The 17,649-nt window shown below is 43.4% G+C and overlaps 1 protein-coding gene across 2 annotated transcripts in view; it reads right to left on the bottom strand.

The window, feature by feature from the left end:
- The window catches only part of LOC121624660 (rho GTPase-activating protein 44-like), a 76,983-nt gene that overhangs the window by 21,460 nt on the left and 37,874 nt on the right, over positions 1–17,649 (bottom strand). Inside the window, exons 2-11 of one of the 2 annotated variants that reach the window (XM_041962464.1) lie at positions 14,626–14,665; positions 13,451–13,570; positions 13,064–13,140; positions 11,363–11,474; positions 10,748–10,824; positions 7,522–7,639; positions 5,385–5,453; positions 5,205–5,286; positions 4,440–4,567; positions 2,889–3,000 (exon numbers count right to left, since the gene is read on the bottom strand). In XM_041962464.1, the coding sequence (XP_041818398.1) occupies positions 2,889–3,000; positions 4,440–4,567; positions 5,205–5,286; positions 5,385–5,453; positions 7,522–7,639; positions 10,748–10,824; positions 11,363–11,474; positions 13,064–13,140; positions 13,451–13,570; positions 14,626–14,665 (935 nt within the window). The remainder of the gene's footprint in view (positions 1–2,888; positions 3,001–4,439; positions 4,568–5,204; positions 5,287–5,384; positions 5,454–7,521; positions 7,640–10,747; positions 10,825–11,362; positions 11,475–13,063; positions 13,141–13,450; positions 13,571–14,625; positions 14,666–17,649) is intronic. The other variant, XM_041962465.1, reaches the window with a different exon arrangement.

Genomic DNA, 17,649 nt, shown 5'->3' with positions numbered 1-17,649 from the left:
CACACACACAGCAATCACACAGCAGACGTCTCCTCTGGCTATGCTGCTGTGTCCATACGATGACCAGCAGGTGGTCAATTAATAAACGGCTTGTGAGACACAACAGGAGATGTTTTCTGAGAGGAAAGAAGACATGATGATGATGAACAGGAGAGTCCAGCTGTGACCTGGTCAGCACTTTAATGCAGAATCAATTCAGTGGGACGCGTAGTGTTCGATCAACGCCTCTGGCTTCTGTTCTGAAGGTGATTTCACGTCTCTGCAGGGAGAACAAACCCCTGCAGAGGTCTGGTGGAGGTACCACTGAAGTCTGGACCTGAGTCCTGCACCTGACTCTGTTTTGGAGGCATTACTTATTCATTTGAACTGTTTCCCAGGTTGAAAATGTGGCTAAAAAGAAATAATCAAACCAACTTTTTTAGACTTCTAGAAGCTTCTCTGCGTTTGAAACTCGGTTATGTGGAAACGTGTCCAGGAAATCTGTGTCCTCCCGGAGAATCCAGCTGGGAAAACGTTTCACTAATCCCAGAACGAAGAAACCAGCTTTCTAATTCACAGGATGCTTAAGAAGTCAAATCACTACAGTGCTGCATCCCACTGACTCATGTGCATCCATCTAGTGTCCAAGGGTTTGGTGCATGAGTAAGACTGAATGTTGAATGCTGGTTTGATCATTAGGCCCTGCAGTGACAGGCGACACCATCATCCAGTCCTGACCTAACCTCCCTTTAAATCCTTCTGTTGCCCAGAGCAGCTTGACACAACCTCATATCCACACCGCATCTGTTCAGGCTAAGCTACCGTAAACCACAACGTCATCTGAGCGCCGGGTCGTCCAACCACCATCGCTGTTTATCTGCTTCCTGTCTGACCCACAGCCGGCAGGGTGGACACAGCCAACGCACACGTACATTCATGAGACTAGATCACATTCTTGTTGAATCAAATTAAATGATTCCTTCGCTGGTGGCTTAACATCCATTCACACCACGAACCATGTGACCCCAACCACTCACACGATGGCCTGGTGTGTCAGCGACTCACTGCGACGCTCTGAACGACGCTGCGACAGGATAAATGCCCAGCGAGTTGCCTTTTAAAGCACGTAGAAATTAAAAACAAGCAGTTTTTCTGTGCACAGTGAGACACAGTCTCCACACAGACCCCCCTGCTCTGATACTACAAGCACTTCAAAACAAACAGAAAACTATTTCAAACGCCGTTTGATCAGAACGAGTGGGAGGAAGTGTCATTTTTCCAGCGCTGACGAGGAAGGCGACGGCTGACTGAGCTTCTCTCTGACTCCTCTTCCTCCTCTCTCTGGTCTGCTGCGTTCATTTCCCTCAGGGAAACGTGGGATGGATGACAAACAACACAGACCGGGCATTCCTCACTGGGAGACAGCTTGGAGGCTGCTGTCACTCGCTCTGACTGTGTATAGCAACACGTCTGCGTGTCTGGATCTGTGTATGTACAGACACGCTGTCTGTGGGAGGTGCTAAACTAACATCAAACTCAGGGAACGCTCTGCTAGTCTGCTGCATCTATGAAGAAAAGCCTGCTGCTTTTTATTGAAGCTGATGGAAGATGAACCCCTGCACACTCCCACCCCCCATCAGGACCACCACCCCCCAGCGGGACAGGCTCACAAATGAGATTTTCTGTTCCAGCTGGCCCAGTTTAGTACGGGATCATTAGAGAGGGATTCGGCCTCGTCTCCTTCTTCACATGCTCCGGTGACCACAGCTGACTGACCGGCTTTGATTTGATGTTTAATAAAAGAACATATTGTTCCTGACGGGGGGGGGGGACGTTGTTGGGTTTCTGCTGAAAAGTGACCCAGTGCACTGAGCTTAGTTCATTAGTTAGGACAGATGTAAAATCTGTCTCTGTATGCATTCATGCAGGGGTGGGGCTTAATATCTGTCTAGGAGATAATGAAAGTCAAGCAAGATTCATCAAGTACACAAACTTGTCCTAAATCAACCTGATCACTGCCAGCTGTTCATCAGGAGAGTTGATCATTAGCCTGACATCTTTTTAAGGCAACGCGGCCTCTGACAGGTCCACGAGATGTTAGATGAGAGAGTATTATAGCCTCCAATAGGTGATGTTATAACAGAGGGAGATACCAGACAGCGACTCTGAGGCAGCTCGGACCGTGTATGTTCCAAAATACGTCATGAAAATTATTAATAAGCACAAAAAAATTGGTTGTTGCATGACTTCCCCAAAACTTCACAAACCAAAAAAACCTTCAGAAAACTCCAAACAGCAGAAAATAAAGATAAATATAAAAATGTTCCACATTCTGCTGTTCATGTTCAGAGTCTTTACCTTCAGAGTCTTTACCTTCAGAGTCTTTTAGTGTGACGACAGAATACCACAGAGCTGTGACGGCTGGTTAAATCTGATCAGTTTTGAATCTTGTTGTAATGACAGCGGAGCAGCGATTACACTGAAGGCACCTCAAGGTACCCGAGGGCTCCTTCAGCGACGTCCCACATGATGTATCTCATTAGAAAACGCACTGTTGTCAGGCTATAAATACTCCCATAGCTTCTGAAGAGTTGTTATTTTGGAGATATGAGGTTTTCACCTGACAGCAGCAGAATGCAGCAGTCAGCTGCAGCGTCCTCAAACAGAAAAAAAGATCAACAGCAGCATCATAGAAGCTTGAAAGCTTTTCTTTCTTTTGTCGTCCATCACGCTTCTGATTTAAAAGGAAAGCGGCGGCAGCTTCAGACCCGACACCGATCCGGTTACAGCCGGAACTCACTCTGCACGGCTGCTGATTGGACGGGAAGAAAAGGCTGCTCTCTCTGCTCTGAAATGATCACGTTTGAAGTAATCTGTTCTTAGATGGTGGTGGTGGGGGGGTAGCTCACCTGCGATTGCGTGTGGGTCTGCAGAGTACTCCTGGACATCCAGCACCCCACAGTCCAAGGACGCCTTCAGCTTCTTCAGTTTGGAGGCCGAAGGAGCGACTCTGAACAAACCCTGAGACAAAAAAACCAGAGGACACGAGCTAGACGTCACTCCGCGCCCTCGCACACAGTCAACAGACGAACATGTCGACATTTAAGAGGGATAGCTGATAACCGTGGAGACAGCCGAGCTGTGTTTGGGCTGTACGCAGAATAAAATAATAAAAAACAACCTGCACGCAACGTCAGTAATGGCCACGTAGCTTTGAGACTCTACAGCCACGCTAGCAGCTCTGTGAGGCTATGCTTAGACACAATTAGCAAAATGCTAACATGCTCACAATGACAATGCTACCATGCTGACATTAAGCAGGTATTATGTTTATCATGTCAAACATATTGGTTTAGCATGTTAGCATGCTAACATTTGTTAGTTAGCGCTACACACAGTAGCTGCTGAGGTCGACGGGAACGCCTTGCAGGTATCGAGTAGAATTTAGAGGTTCAGCAAAGTTATCCACATTCGTCCTGAGGGGGGTCATGAATGTCTGAAATCTTCAGGCTTTGTGGGACCTGCAAAGAATTCATGGATGTGCTTTTGCTTCTTGATGACGGCCTGTATGCAGCCTGACGGGGAAACCTGCAGACACTATGCAGGGCTGAAAAACCCAGTCCTCTATAATTGTAATATAGAAGCTACAGTAAATAATATGACAACAGTCTGCTTTGAGATTTGTGTTAAAATGTAAAGTGCGTTATAAATAAAATCTATTATTATTATTATTATTATTAGTCTGCAAAATGAGGACTTTCACTTTACGTTAAGTATATTGTGCCGATAATATTCTTTTAAATTTGTGAATGCAAGACTTTTATTTTTAACTGTGTATTTCTGTATATTCCAGTGTTTATTAATACTTCTACTTAAGAATCTGAGTGCAACCACTAAATGTAGCATTTGTCATGTATATAATTAGCTCATAAATAGCATTACACGTACAATTAAACTCAGCTGCTAATGAAAGAACAGCAGCAGGTCTTGTGTCAAAAGGAAGTTTGTGTTTCCTTTAAAAGCAGAAATCAGCCACTTTTAACTGCAACACATCTTTCCCCAAAGATTCTCCAAACAAACACCAAGTTACAGTCTAATTACTGCACAAATGAAGTTATTCACAATGATAAACTTGTCTTTTTGTTTAAAACTCATAGAGATTTGTTGATGGAAAACATTTACTGTAGCCTCAATACGCCATTAAGCGATCCTAGATGCACAGCTCGCCCGCCTGATAACAAAAAAAAGGACATTTCGTACTGTTGTGCATTAATTAAACAATGACAGATTATTTGTTTCAGGCTTTAAACAAATTGCTTTGAGGAAAAATGTAATCTGGCCCTCATTAGAAAGTGTTCCCTTCAGTTTCACAGTGACCTCATCTCCCCAGTGTGTTTGTTTACTGTGCGTGTGTGTGTGTGTTTGTTTAATGCATGTGTGTGTTTGTTGCGCGGTCTGACCTCCTCCTGCATGCCACATTCCAGCAGCATGGTGACACAGGCCTCGATGGGAAAGGCAATATCTCTCCCGCTGAGCGCTAAGTGCTCCTCTAATGGCTTCCCGTAGCACGGCTTCTCCACCCAGGTCTCTGTCAAACACACACAGACATGCACAGATCGACCGGCAGCTCTGCTTTAGGATGCTGTTACAGTCCACTGAATACAGACGCCAAGAATCTTCTCTCAGGCTGCAGAAAGTTACCAAAACAAATGGGAAATATATTTTCGAGGTGTCCTTAAAAGCCACAAAAACTTCTTTTCTTCTTCAGCTTCCTTCTCTAAGCGATGGATCACACATGATCACTCCATCATCAGTCAGAGTCAGAGCGATGACGCTCCTTTGACAAGAGAGATTTCTGTATTTGTGTTGTTTTTTTTAAATGATTCTCCTCCCACTGGTTTGAAGGGGGCGGGGCTCTGTTGGAAAAAGGTGATGTCACATATTTCTATAGACCAATCAGAATCAGAAGGTCAGAATCAGAGGGTGATGACAGTTTGGGTTTTTCTCTCCTTAACCAATCAGTAGTGAGCAGCGTTGGGCAGCAGCAGCTCTTAGTGATTGATTAACAAAAAGTAGTGTAGGGTAATGTGATTACCTTTATGTGACGTTTACAGGATGGAAACAGTAATTTTCAGTGGATGTGGAAGCTGTGGCAGCGGTTGCTCGGAGCAGCTCGCTTAACGTAATTCAGGAAGGAAAAGTGACAAAAAAGAGCTAAAACTCACCCTGATGAGCTTTGATCTGAGGCAGGACGCTCTGAAGCAGCTCTAACGACTTCCTGTGATACTCTGCCTGGACTTCTATCAGCTGGACAGAGCAGAGACAGGCCAGACAGGCTGTGATGGACAGGCAGGATATTTGTGTTTCCTCTCTAGTGCCACAGTCTGGAGAGATGCTGTACTTACTGTCTGGAAGTAGCTTGCATAGTCAATTTCTTTGGCCACAAAACTGTACATGTCTGCTGATAGCTGATCCTGGTGGGAAGAAACATGCGTTACATATGTTCAAAGAACAAAGTACACGAGCAAACAGGAAGTTCTACTCATATACAAACGTGTTTAAAAGACCTTTTAAAAGCAGAGTTCTTGGCTTGCTGAGGAAAAGATGCACAGATTTAATTAATTACACTAATGAAGCTGGGAGCTCTTGGATTGGATCACTGGGACATTCAAGTTTTGTTCAAGCGTATGTGGATATTTTTTAAAATGGATATTTTCCTCATCCGTAAAAAGAAAAAATCCAATTCGCACGACCTCAGCTTTACAAAATATCTCCGTACAAAAACGATTCCAATCTCTCAAACAAGCATGTCGGCCAGTAGGTGGCGATAAAGTCGACATCAACCATACGTCAAGTCCGAGTGAGGAACGCTGTGAGCGGGCGCACTGAGCTTATTTTCATTTAATGGTAGTAATCTAAAAACACAAACAACGGTAGCTAATTATTGATTTATTATTGCCCCCCGAAGAGTCATTTCCTGTCTGTGTGTCACATGGGTGCCGGCACCGACCCATCCCTTTAGGAGACGTGCAGCCGGTCCTCAGTCTATTGATTCCAATGGGAAAAGTGAACGTGAGTGCAGATAACGACTGAATCTTTGGCTCCACAGTCACCAAATTAAATTAAATTTTTCACAGGTCACATATCTTCTGAACATTCTGACACTAAACTGGTGTTTTTCAGACGGACAAATCAGGAGAAAATTCTGCTTCTTTGTGAGCGAGAGGCCGAAACGCAGAGGAAAATGTCTGAATAGTGTGTGGTCACGGCCTGAATGCAGCTGAGCCTTTACACTCGTGACCAGTTACAATCCTGTAAATGCATTATCTTTAATATGAAAATATTTATCTGCATTTGGATGTGAAACAAGTCAACATGGTGCATTGGACATTCATCAGGATTTCTGCAGAATATCCGAATCCTGGTCATATTTGGGTTTTGTAAAAGGATGAAATGTCCAAATGAAGGCTCTTTAAAGTTGTCATCCTTCTGTGGAACAACCTGCAGGTGAAATGAATCCAGTTTTGCAGAGCTGACGTGTGCACGCGTCGTCTAATTTTACAGTTACATGATGTGTTGAAGTATGACAATACATTAGAAATGGAGAATATCTGCAGGAATCTGGCAAACATTTATAGGAATGCAGCGTGGAATGAAAATATATTTCCTCACAGCTGTGCTGTCCTGGAGAGACCCAGCGCTACATATTCTCCTCCTCCCTGCACTGCTCACACCTGATGATCTGGATCAGGTGCATTCAGTCAAATAGGAGCTGATCAGGTGTGGGCAGAGCAAGAAAAGATGGAAAATATGTAGCGGTGGGACTCAAAGCAAGTTATGGGCAAAATCTGAAATGGCCTAATGGTGGCGCTATCTGCATCAAAATGTGAACAGTTTTTTATTTGCTCAAACAAAATTCTATTAAAATGTGCAGCTTTTGACAGAAAACTGGACTGAAAGCTCAACTTCCTTTGCCAAAGTCGCTATAGCAACACACTGCTGATGCGTCGCAGCAACAGTCAGTGCAGGTGACGTCAACATGAAATCATAATGCTGTGAAAACAGCAGAGCACACTGGACAATCTACTTGTTTACAATATCTCCGCCACTGAAAGCTGCCATTTTGTGTTAAATATTACATTTTATTTGAACCTGCTTTTTCTGATTTTCTGGCCTCTTGGGGGCAGCAGAAACAAGCTGTAAACACAACACATCATATTACTGATTGTTAGCAAACGGTTGCTTATATACACATGCCATAAATATGTAGCTACATTAGCGTTCATTTGGAGTCGTGTTTCTGTTCACCTGCTGAATCTAAGTCCAGTATTAATTTTTTTTAGCTCTGTGTTAGGTCTCCTCCAGCTCCTGGGGGAAATATCTGCTCTGAAGCTGCTAAACGCTGCACGGTGTTCACCAGCTCGTCTCTAACTGCGTCTGTCTGCTGCTCAGCAGCTCCTGTGCGACGGGTTTTCTCTCTAGTTTACAGCGTCGTGTAAACGAACAGTTGGTGTAAAGTGAAGAGCGAAGGCGGTGACTGACTCGACAGATCTCCATGCGGTTGGCCGCCTCCTCCATCTCTTCCCTGAGGTGGTCGGCCTTGGCTCCTGTCGGCTGCAGGTTGCTGGACAGTCCTGAAGACTTGGTGGACTGATAATACCTGCGAAGATGTTACGATGGATTTCAGTATTTGGTTCGGACATACAGACAACCTGAAAGTTGGCATCACTGATGAACACAGTGTGTTAAACTCAACGCAGACATTGTTTTATTTCATTTTATTCTTCAGCAGCTTTAGACTTTTGTTTCTGAGAGTGATGATCATCAACAACTAAACCTGACAGCTACTCTAACAAACAATAGATTACTGAAGTCTGTACATCCTCAGTCATTCAGCTATTTTCTCTTCACATTCTCAATTCTCCGACTGTCTGACAGACTTTGTGTCTGAGCTGCGTGTCTCTGGTCTCTGGGTGGAGATAATATGTGGCGCTGCCAGAGGAGCTCAGCACTCAGCGGCATGATGGGAAAAACTGTCAGAGATTTGGGTCACGAGCTGACTGACTGGACCGCAGTGAGGAAAATCACATTTCTCCATGTCACTGCTCATAATGGCACTGAGACGACAGCGAAACGGCACAAAGAAAGTGTGGCGATTGCACTTTTCAGCGATCAGAAAACTGTTTCTGATTGGACAGGAGAGAAATCTGCTCTGACATGATGATTCCAACGATTCACGAAGGAAAACCAAGTTTTCACACTCGTTCCAAAGTCTAAAGTTTCAAAATCACACTGAAAGATGGCAAATTCATAAAAACACAGGTCAGACCATTAAATCACAAAGTCAAGGATGCAGAAGGTTTGGAGCTCTTGAGGCAGACATCCACAAAATCAGTCTTTAATCTCTAACTGCGAGCGTTAAAGGTGTTACTCACTGAAACACAGTGTTAACACTTCACTTCTAACAAAGCAAAGCAAACCAGATTTTTTCTGAGTCTTTGAATGCGACAGTGTTTACGTCCATGTTCGTTTGCTAGCTGTCTTCTGGCTCATTACCGCATGTCTTGTCACGTTACCTCGAATGCCAGATTTAGTCAAGTCGCCGGCTTTGCAAACCTTAAATGTTAGCAGCACGTAAACTCCATCATGAACTAGAAATTGCGTTCAGGCTAGGCTACATTTGAACTGGTACAACCCACTGTAGTTCACTTTTCATATAGCGCCATCACCTGGTGAAAACTGTAATTTATTTTTACAGACATTCACATGAGCCTCAGTTACACTTTGTGTTTAGTGCTAATTAGGAAATGTTAGCATGCTAACACGCTAAACTATGACGTTGAACACAGTAAACGTCAGCTAATCATCAGCACATTAGCATTGTTTTTGTGAGAATGATGCATGCTAATGCTAGCATTTAGCTCAAATGACTGCTGTGCCTGTGAGAAGTATATTCCCACAGAGCCGTTAGCATGAACGTAGACAGAAAGTTTGTTTTGCACACTGGGGAAGACAAGTTTACGAGATGGGGGCACTGTCCAGGCAGGGAGGGCTAATAAAAACAAATGATCTAGTTGCATTATGGGAACTGCAGGATTAGCATTCTTTAAGCTTTGACCCATACTGAGCACCAACCGTCTGAAGCCTCGGCTGCATCGTCACGCACTCTTTTAGCATCGCTTTAGATCCATGTCGCCAACTTACACGCTGACACACCTGAGCGACGCTGAGAGACACACTGTTGCATTAAACTCTTTCATTCTGCTCAGAGGCTGCTGGGAAACGAGTGAACCGGGCTGAGCGTGAACCAGGCTGAGCGTGAACCAGGATGGTCTGCGGCACCTGAACCCCGCAGACTGTGAAGATTCAGTTTAACAGCATGATGTGCTGCAGACTCGGTGTGAAAGCTGATACTTCTCCTGATCAATACTTCCTTTCTCTACAGTTATTGAAATTAGACTCCACTGAACATGTGAGATTTCTAACAGCTGTTGAAAAAAGGTTTTATTAAAGAAAACTTAATTGGATACACACACAGGAGGAACGTAATGTTGTAGATTATACTCTAGAGTTTAATATTTTCTTCCCTCTCATTGTTTCTAAAGTGTATTTCCATAGTTTTGATTACTTTCTGTATTGATTCATCTTCAGTTTGTGTTATATGTTTTATCTATATATTTGGACCTGAACTACAATTCTAAACTTCATTTCCCTTCGCTCCTACTCAGATTTGATGTCATTATAATCTTTATATAACTGTGCTGATGAAGGTCGAGTGAAGTTTATCTGAATTGTTAAATACATCAAACCTAAGTGTGCAGAGCGTGTTCGATTCTTTCATCTCAGCTTTGTGTCCTGACTGCAGCGACTCTCTCAAACTGCTGATCAGGTACCAAAATATGTCATATTTGTGTTTCTGTTGTTCTTCTTGTCGAACGCATTTCTGAACTTGACAAACAAAACTTTCCAGGAATCACTGTAAAAACAGTTTTAGCATTTTGAAATTAAACTTTTTCATTTTAAAATAATTCGTTAGGCCTTAAAGACCTGTGACACTATCATAGCAATCAGCATAGAGGATGTGATGAATTTAAAGTCTTTTTAACTGTCGACAAATCCCCTAAAAACATCCGAACCTGCACTGAATGGATCTACTAACAAGTATGTGTATTAAAGCCTGATAGATCTTCATTGTTGTCCAAAAACTACTAAAACACATCAGTGAGCCTCACTGTTGCTTTACTCTGACTCAATCACACACACACCGTCCTGCTGCCTCAAACACTCACTACAGCACCAAATGTGGATTCATCCGCCGCTGGAAATAGTCCCCAACAAATGCTCTACTTCCTTCAGTTGGACTATTGTTTGCTGAACGCTACAGTGAGCAGCTGTGTTAGTAAATTACTGAGCCTTTTTAAATAAAACAGCACGTGTTCATTGACCCTTTCTAAAGATCTACATGTTCAGTAGGAAGTCTGAGAGTACTGTTGTCAACAACACAAAAATAAACCGTCACCAGCTTTACTCTTCAAGCAAAAAGAATTAAATCAGCCAAAAGTGGTGTTAAGCAAGGTTTTACTCTGACAGCAGACTGTGGCGTGAGGAGTGTTGGCAGGTCCGAACATACTCGACTACAACTTCACTGTGTGCAATGAAATCCCAGCGCCGCTCAGTGGGAAGCTTCAGGACCGGTCTACTCACAGGGGATGGAGTTTCTCAGGTCGCAGCCAAGTCTCTTTCTCACAACACACAGAAACAGACTCACCGTGTGCGTGCAGAGTCCATGTCCAGGACCAGTTTCGCTAAATGTTTCCTTTGTTTCTGGATGTTTGGGATTTCCACCTGAGAGGACAGAGAGTTTGGACTTCAGTCTGTGGTTTGTTGGTGTGAAAGAGGTCGAGAAACACACTCAGTCTGTTTGCACCTGCTGGAATAAGCCTCAGCTCTGTACATGTGTTCTTTGGTCTCATGAAGGTTAGTTTCTAGTAATCAGAGTGAGTCTCATGCACAGTATTGTTCTTTGTTGTGTACCTTTAAACAGAGACACTCCAGTGTAGGTTTGCCTGACAGGTCAGATGTTCAGGGACTCTACATTCATTCATATTGACGGGCTGAAATCAGCTATTTCTCTCTTACTGTCTCTTGTTTGATCAGTCTGGCGACCAATTGAAAATATCTTCAGCATGGATTTATTCATTTCGTGAAGCTATCAAGGACAGAGATGTAAAAAAGTCCTGGAAGTCGTCTGATATGTTGTATTTTAAAAATATATTAAAAATGAAAGAGGGAGTACAAATGCTGCATAAAGAGTCCAGTGAACAGGAGAACAAATTATTATTATATTTGAGTGCACAATCAGCCTCAGCAGCCGTTTCTGTACCTCTGCGAGGTCGTACAGAGGCTCGATGATGTCCCTCTCGATGGTGAGCTCGAACAAGATGAGCTCCTGAGCGAGTCTGTCCTGCGTCTCGCCGCAGAGCTTCAGCATCTTCCTGCAACAGACGACAGCGACAGCAAACATCAGCGAGCAAACGGAGAGCATGCGTCACAGGGTGGATGTCTGATGCGTTCGCTGACACAGATCTCCCGGAAAACACAACGTCTTTCATCTGAATCGCTGATGTTTATACACTTTCACTTAAAACCCTGTCATAAACAACAGTGATGCTCATACATGAATTAATGCAGCGAGGTGATGTAATACAGTGTAATTCACTGCAGTGCATGTGTTTGCATTGTTTTTAAAGATGTTGGTTGAAGTACAGACTCATACAAAAGAAATCCCTCTCAACCATCACTTATGACCCGCTAGAAGTGTGTGGAGGCGTATTTATCTGCAGAGAGGCCGTCCTATTCTTGTTTTCTTCGTACTTTGCTGTGGTTGGGATGTTTCTGGGCTGCATGCAAACCCCCCGCCAATAACAGTGTGCAGGTGTGTTCAGGAATTAAAGATAAAAATTAAAGATAGTGACCAGGTAGTAGAACATAAGCAGCTTGCATCCAATAGGAAGCTACAAAAATGGCGGACTCAGCGGCGAAAACTCCTCCATAGTGCTTTAATAATCAGGTTTATTCCACAAGTTTTTTTCACCAGACGTGAACTGAGCTCGTGACAAAGATCGTGTTAATTTTTTAGTTCTTTTTTTGCTTGTTTTCCTGTTTTGTTTGCTTCTTGAAAGAAATGTTAGAAGAGGCTGTTAAATCTAGTCTGTGGATTAGGCCTCCACCTTCAGCACCCTCTAAACTTTCTACCCCCTACCCGAACCAGGGTCTGCATCCCCACATCCCGCTTTTATTGGTGCAGTTGGTGAGAGGCAGGGGTAGATGATGGTAGTGCGGCAATTGGCAGTTATATGTGGCATCTAGGCCTGTGGTAGCATTGTAGCAGCTAACAATAGCTAAAGCGGTGGTAGTATGATAGTATCTTAGCAGTTAGCATTGGCATCTAGCAGTTAACATTAACAGTATAGGTGAATCTAGCTTTATTGTCTTCTTCTGTTCCTCTTAGCATTTAGCATTAGCATTAGCTAAATGGTAGCATCGGTACTGTATTGCCTTCTTCTGTTCTTGTTAGCGGTTATCATTATGATTAGCATTAGCTAAATGGTAGCATCGGTACTATATTGTCTTTTTCTGTTCTTCTAAGCGGTTAGCATTAGCATTATCATTAGCTAAATGGTAGCATCGGTACTGGCCACTACCTGGAGCATCTCTGGGTCAGCTGAACGTGGCAGTGCTGTTTGGATTGTGTTGGAGCAGTGTGAACTGGCACTAGGGGGGGTGACTCTGGGACGCCGGAGTTCACCTCCTAGCCTCCTGGAGGTGTCGTGGGACTAAGTAGGTGAAACACCGTTGAAGGGAGGTTTCCACCTGATGACCCCCAGAGACGTGTTAGGAATCACTGCTCTTTGGCAGGTATAGAGGCAGATTAGAGCTCCAAGGTTCTTCACTGACAATGAATCCTCTTTTTGAGCACAAGTATTTTGTGTTTAAAATAATATGATATCGTCCCCCTGTGTGTGTGTGTGTGTGTGTGTGTGTGTGTGTGTGTGCGTGTGTGTGTGTGAGACTGGACACTCACCCTAACAGAGACTCGTCTCCGAGCACAGCCGCCCCCTCCACCATACATTGTGCGAGTGTTGTGAGAGGAAGCTTCTTCTGCACGGACACAAACACAGAAACAATCGATGAATCAGCCGTCGCGCTTTTCCCGACATGTCGCTCAACACGGACAAAAAGCTGCGATCAACACACACGCAGGACACACACACGCAGCACACACACAGGAAACATCCTCGTATCCTCGTTCATGTGTTTACTGCTAATTGTGATCGAGGAGATACTTTGTGACTAAGCTGCTTTTATTATCACGTTTTCTGTAATTAAAAGCTTTGCTCGGTGTTCTCGCTCTCCCTCAGTAATATCATCATTAAATTGTTCTGGGGGCTGGTCGTCCCCTGAGTCTCACCGAGGGCGACCTGACAGACTTCTTGTCCACGTCCACGCCCTGCTGGCCCTGCAGACAGGCGGTCAGCTTCTTGTGTGTGCTGTGGGAAACCTGCTTGACCAGCTCCAGACGTTTCTCCACCTGACAGAAAGAGAAGGCACCACCCTCAGTGAAAAGGAGATAAGATACACACTTATACTCTGTTACCGGCTGCACATTCCACTTATGTCTCATGCACACGTCAGTTTCGGGACGTCCTCGTTGGCAGTTACAGACATGCAGCCAGAACAGAGAGCGACCGAACGGCAGCTCTGAGCTCCGACCATCACCTGTCTCACTTAAAGGCCTCGCATTTCATTATCAAAGCAACTCAGTGGAACTGATGTCGCTGCCACCGAGGGCGCCATTAATCAGATCAATTACAGCGCTGCACCCGAAGCCAATCAGCGGGGACGTTCGGCCTTTTGTCTCACAAAGACGCTCAATTTCAGCGCTCGTTAATGTTGACTGAAGACGTTTGAAAAAGTCATTTTATGCAAACTGAATAATGATTTTTTTCACTGACACACACACACGCAAACACACGCACACACACACAAACACACGCAAACAGACGACGCACGCACACACACACACACACACACACACACAGACGCACACACACACACAAACAGACGCACACACACACACAAACACACGCACACACAAACACAGGCAAACACACGCACACACACACACACACACAAACAGACGCACACACACACGCAAACACACGCACACACACACAAACACACGCAAACAGACGACGCACGCACGCACACACACACACACACACACAAACACACGCACACACACAAACACACACAAACAGACGCACACACACACACAAACACACGCACACACACACAAACACAGGCAAACAGACGCAGGCACACACACACGCACACACGCAAACACACACACGCAAACAGACGCACACACACACACAAACAGACGCACGCACACACACACGCAAACACACACCCGCACACGCAAACACACACCCGCACACGCAAACACACGCACACACACACACGCAAACAGACGCACACACACACACAAACAAACATACGCAATCACATGCACGCTGACACACAAACACACACACACAAACTCACGTACACACACACACACGCACACACTTGATTGATCAGTACCTGCAGCAGGTCTTCACTTAATACTTCTGTTTTTTCAGCCCTGGAAGAGAAGAGAACAGGAGGCTGTTAGGGTGGGGGGGGGGGTGGGGTGGGGGTTGCTACCCCACATAACTTGTTACCGTGGGAACTGTGCAACATACTCAATCAAAGTAATTACATCATTTGCTGAATTTCTGTGCACATAATAAAGACTACAGTTGCAGCCTGGAGCAGGAAACAGGAACGAGTATTTTCTGCTGTTTAAACGGCTCAAGCTGATTTCTGAGTCTCAAGTTGGAGCCTGAACGTCCCTCAGGATGCTTTTTGGATGTTTGCCTTTTTTTCCTGTTAAAGAGGTGCTTTTGTGGAGCTTTTGTTGTACAGTTTGTAAAGCAACTTGAGACAAATTTGTCAAAATAAAATGAATTTGTCCTGAATTTCCAGTTAAAGTGAAGGAACACAAACGTTCCACGAAGTTAAATACGTCAGCAGTGAACGTTACACAGAAGTGTATGATACTGTTGATCAGCTCGTGATACAATTACTGCCAGATAATTTAATTACAGGCTAAAGTAAGATAAAATGATGAATTGATGAAATTACAGGAAAGCTTGTTGATTAATTATCATAATAATTGATTAATGTCATAAAACAGTAATGATGAAACGGTTTACCGCCATGCTAGCAGCTCTGTGAGGCTTCACAGCATCAGTATGCTAACACGCTGATGTTTACCATGTGCATCATCTTAGTTTAGCATGTTAGCATGCTAACAGTTAATTAACAATGAAGGATTATCAACAAACACACAGAACAGCCGAGGCTGATGGGAATATGATACAATGGTACAATCCGGCATTTAAAGGGACATTTTTGTTCCATTTTTCTGAGTTGTTAGATTTTCAGTTCCTTCAGGCCACTTTTTGAAAATCACAACAGAAATATTGAGCATACAGGGAGCGAGGTGTTGGAACAGCGCTGATCGACTCCGTCGCCGCCTTCAGCAGATTGACAGCTTCACCTAAATCAATGCAGACGTTACAACATGCAAGACTACGAGGAGCTAAAGGTTAATAACAAAGTCTGGAGAAAAAGTGTCGTGGCCTTTAGAAAAACCTTCCAGCAACAGTCTGATCTGCCAAACTGAAGGACATCGAGCTGCAAAAGTCAAAATCTAGAAGAAAGATTTCCCCTGATTCATTCATACTGACCCCCATTAAAGAAACATCTGTTTTCTTTTGCTGTAATTTTTATCTTATTTGTAATATTTGCAGGAAATACTAACCTATAGCCTCCAACCAACCACCCAAGCTTCTATTTTCTATCATTATTTTCACTGTTGTTATATTCATCATGGCTGCAGAGCCCCAACGGATCATACTGTAGAAAAAAAATACTGGTTTTTGAAATCTGTGCAAACGTATTAATAAACTAAGAGAGCGATCAGGCCCGCTGGATGTAAACTACGAGGAGAACAATCAGTCTTCAGTGCCTGCAGTGAAAGCAGCTGCAATGTACGTATGAATAATAAAAATATTAGAAGATAAATGATCAAACCCTCCTCATAGTTTGCATCCGACAGAGTTCTCGGACGTGAACTCGTTTTATGAATCCAAAGATTTCTACGTCAGTATTTCTTTCTCATGGTTTTATGTGGCAGACATCAAATACACGCTGTACACGGTATTCAGAGTACACAGAAGTACCATCATTTCAATATGGAGAAAATGAATATGAAGTAAATATTAAGTGTATTAAGGAAGTATCAGGCAGCAGTTCAGACATGATCACCTATTTTTATTCTTTCTTCCTCAAAAATGGTAAAACTAAACCACGAGTCAACAAAAATTACATATAAATGCAAACGTCATCCTTTTCCTTATTAGATATGTAACTAACAATTATGTTCATTATTGAATAACTGCTGATTATTTAATGGATTAAATCTTCTGTCAATAAAACGTCTTGAATTGTGAAAAATGCTCAAAATAACTTATTTTAAGATATTCAGTTTGCTGTCACATACGACCCAGAAAAGCATCAAATCGTCACATTAGAGAAGCTGAGAACGACAAATATTTGGTATTTTATCTTGAAAATGTTTAACTGGCTGATGCAGATCAATTAATTGTTGATAATAAATTGACTGACTGATGAAGCGACTGATGGTTGCAGATGAGGTTCTGGAGGAAAAACAGCTTCCTCACTCACAGTTAAGAACCATTACGGCCGTTTGTTCCAGCCGTCAAACCAACAGCATGTTAAACGATCGATAATGAGCAGATCAGCTCAGAAACAGAGACATTAAAAGCTGCAGCTGAAGCTCCACATGCTCTGATCACACACGATGCTGCAGCCTCGCTTTCATGAAGCATCCCAGCATTAAGATTCACGTTGCTGCATTATTGTCCTCACAGCTGAAATACATGAGCGATAAACTGGAGGCAGCGTCTGTAAACCTCTGCAGTGACTTTAACCTGTCAGAAACAGCTGACTGTAACGAGCACAACGTGGCTGGAAGTCATGTGACTCCATTTCATCCATTTTTCTAATTGATCTTTAATTGACGATCCTGTTCTCTCTCCTGTCAGCAGCTTTAAAAGCTGATGAACAGGTACGTGTGAGGTCACCCTGAGGTAACCTCCTGCAGCCTGGAGGAACACACCTGTTGTCAAACAGCAGAAGCTGTAAATTCTGAATTCTGCTCGACGACATGCTTGTAACACTAAAAGCAATGAAACAGCCCAGTAAGACAAAAAAGGAACGACGTTCTAATAAATGCATAATGTTAACTTCATTCATAGTTGATAACTTAAAACACAACTTTATACGTAGTTATGAGCCTCTTTAATTCAACACAAAGATCCTTCCAGTGACTGACAATGACTGTTGGATGACTCACCCTCTGATAAATTCTGCAGAGCATCTGAACAACACTTTGTTTCACTGGTCTGTAATGTCCTAATAATGTTCGAGGTAATTTGGAACAAATTATAGGACCAATACAGTTCAATTAATGACTAATAATAAATAAATAACAAGTAT

This window comes from Chelmon rostratus, chromosome 21 (genome assembly GCF_017976325.1).
Source record: "Chelmon rostratus isolate fCheRos1 chromosome 21, fCheRos1.pri, whole genome shotgun sequence".
In the NCBI taxonomy this organism is placed as follows: Eukaryota; Metazoa; Chordata; class Actinopteri; order Chaetodontiformes; family Chaetodontidae; genus Chelmon; species Chelmon rostratus.
This window is presented reverse-complemented; position numbering and strand designations above follow the sequence as displayed.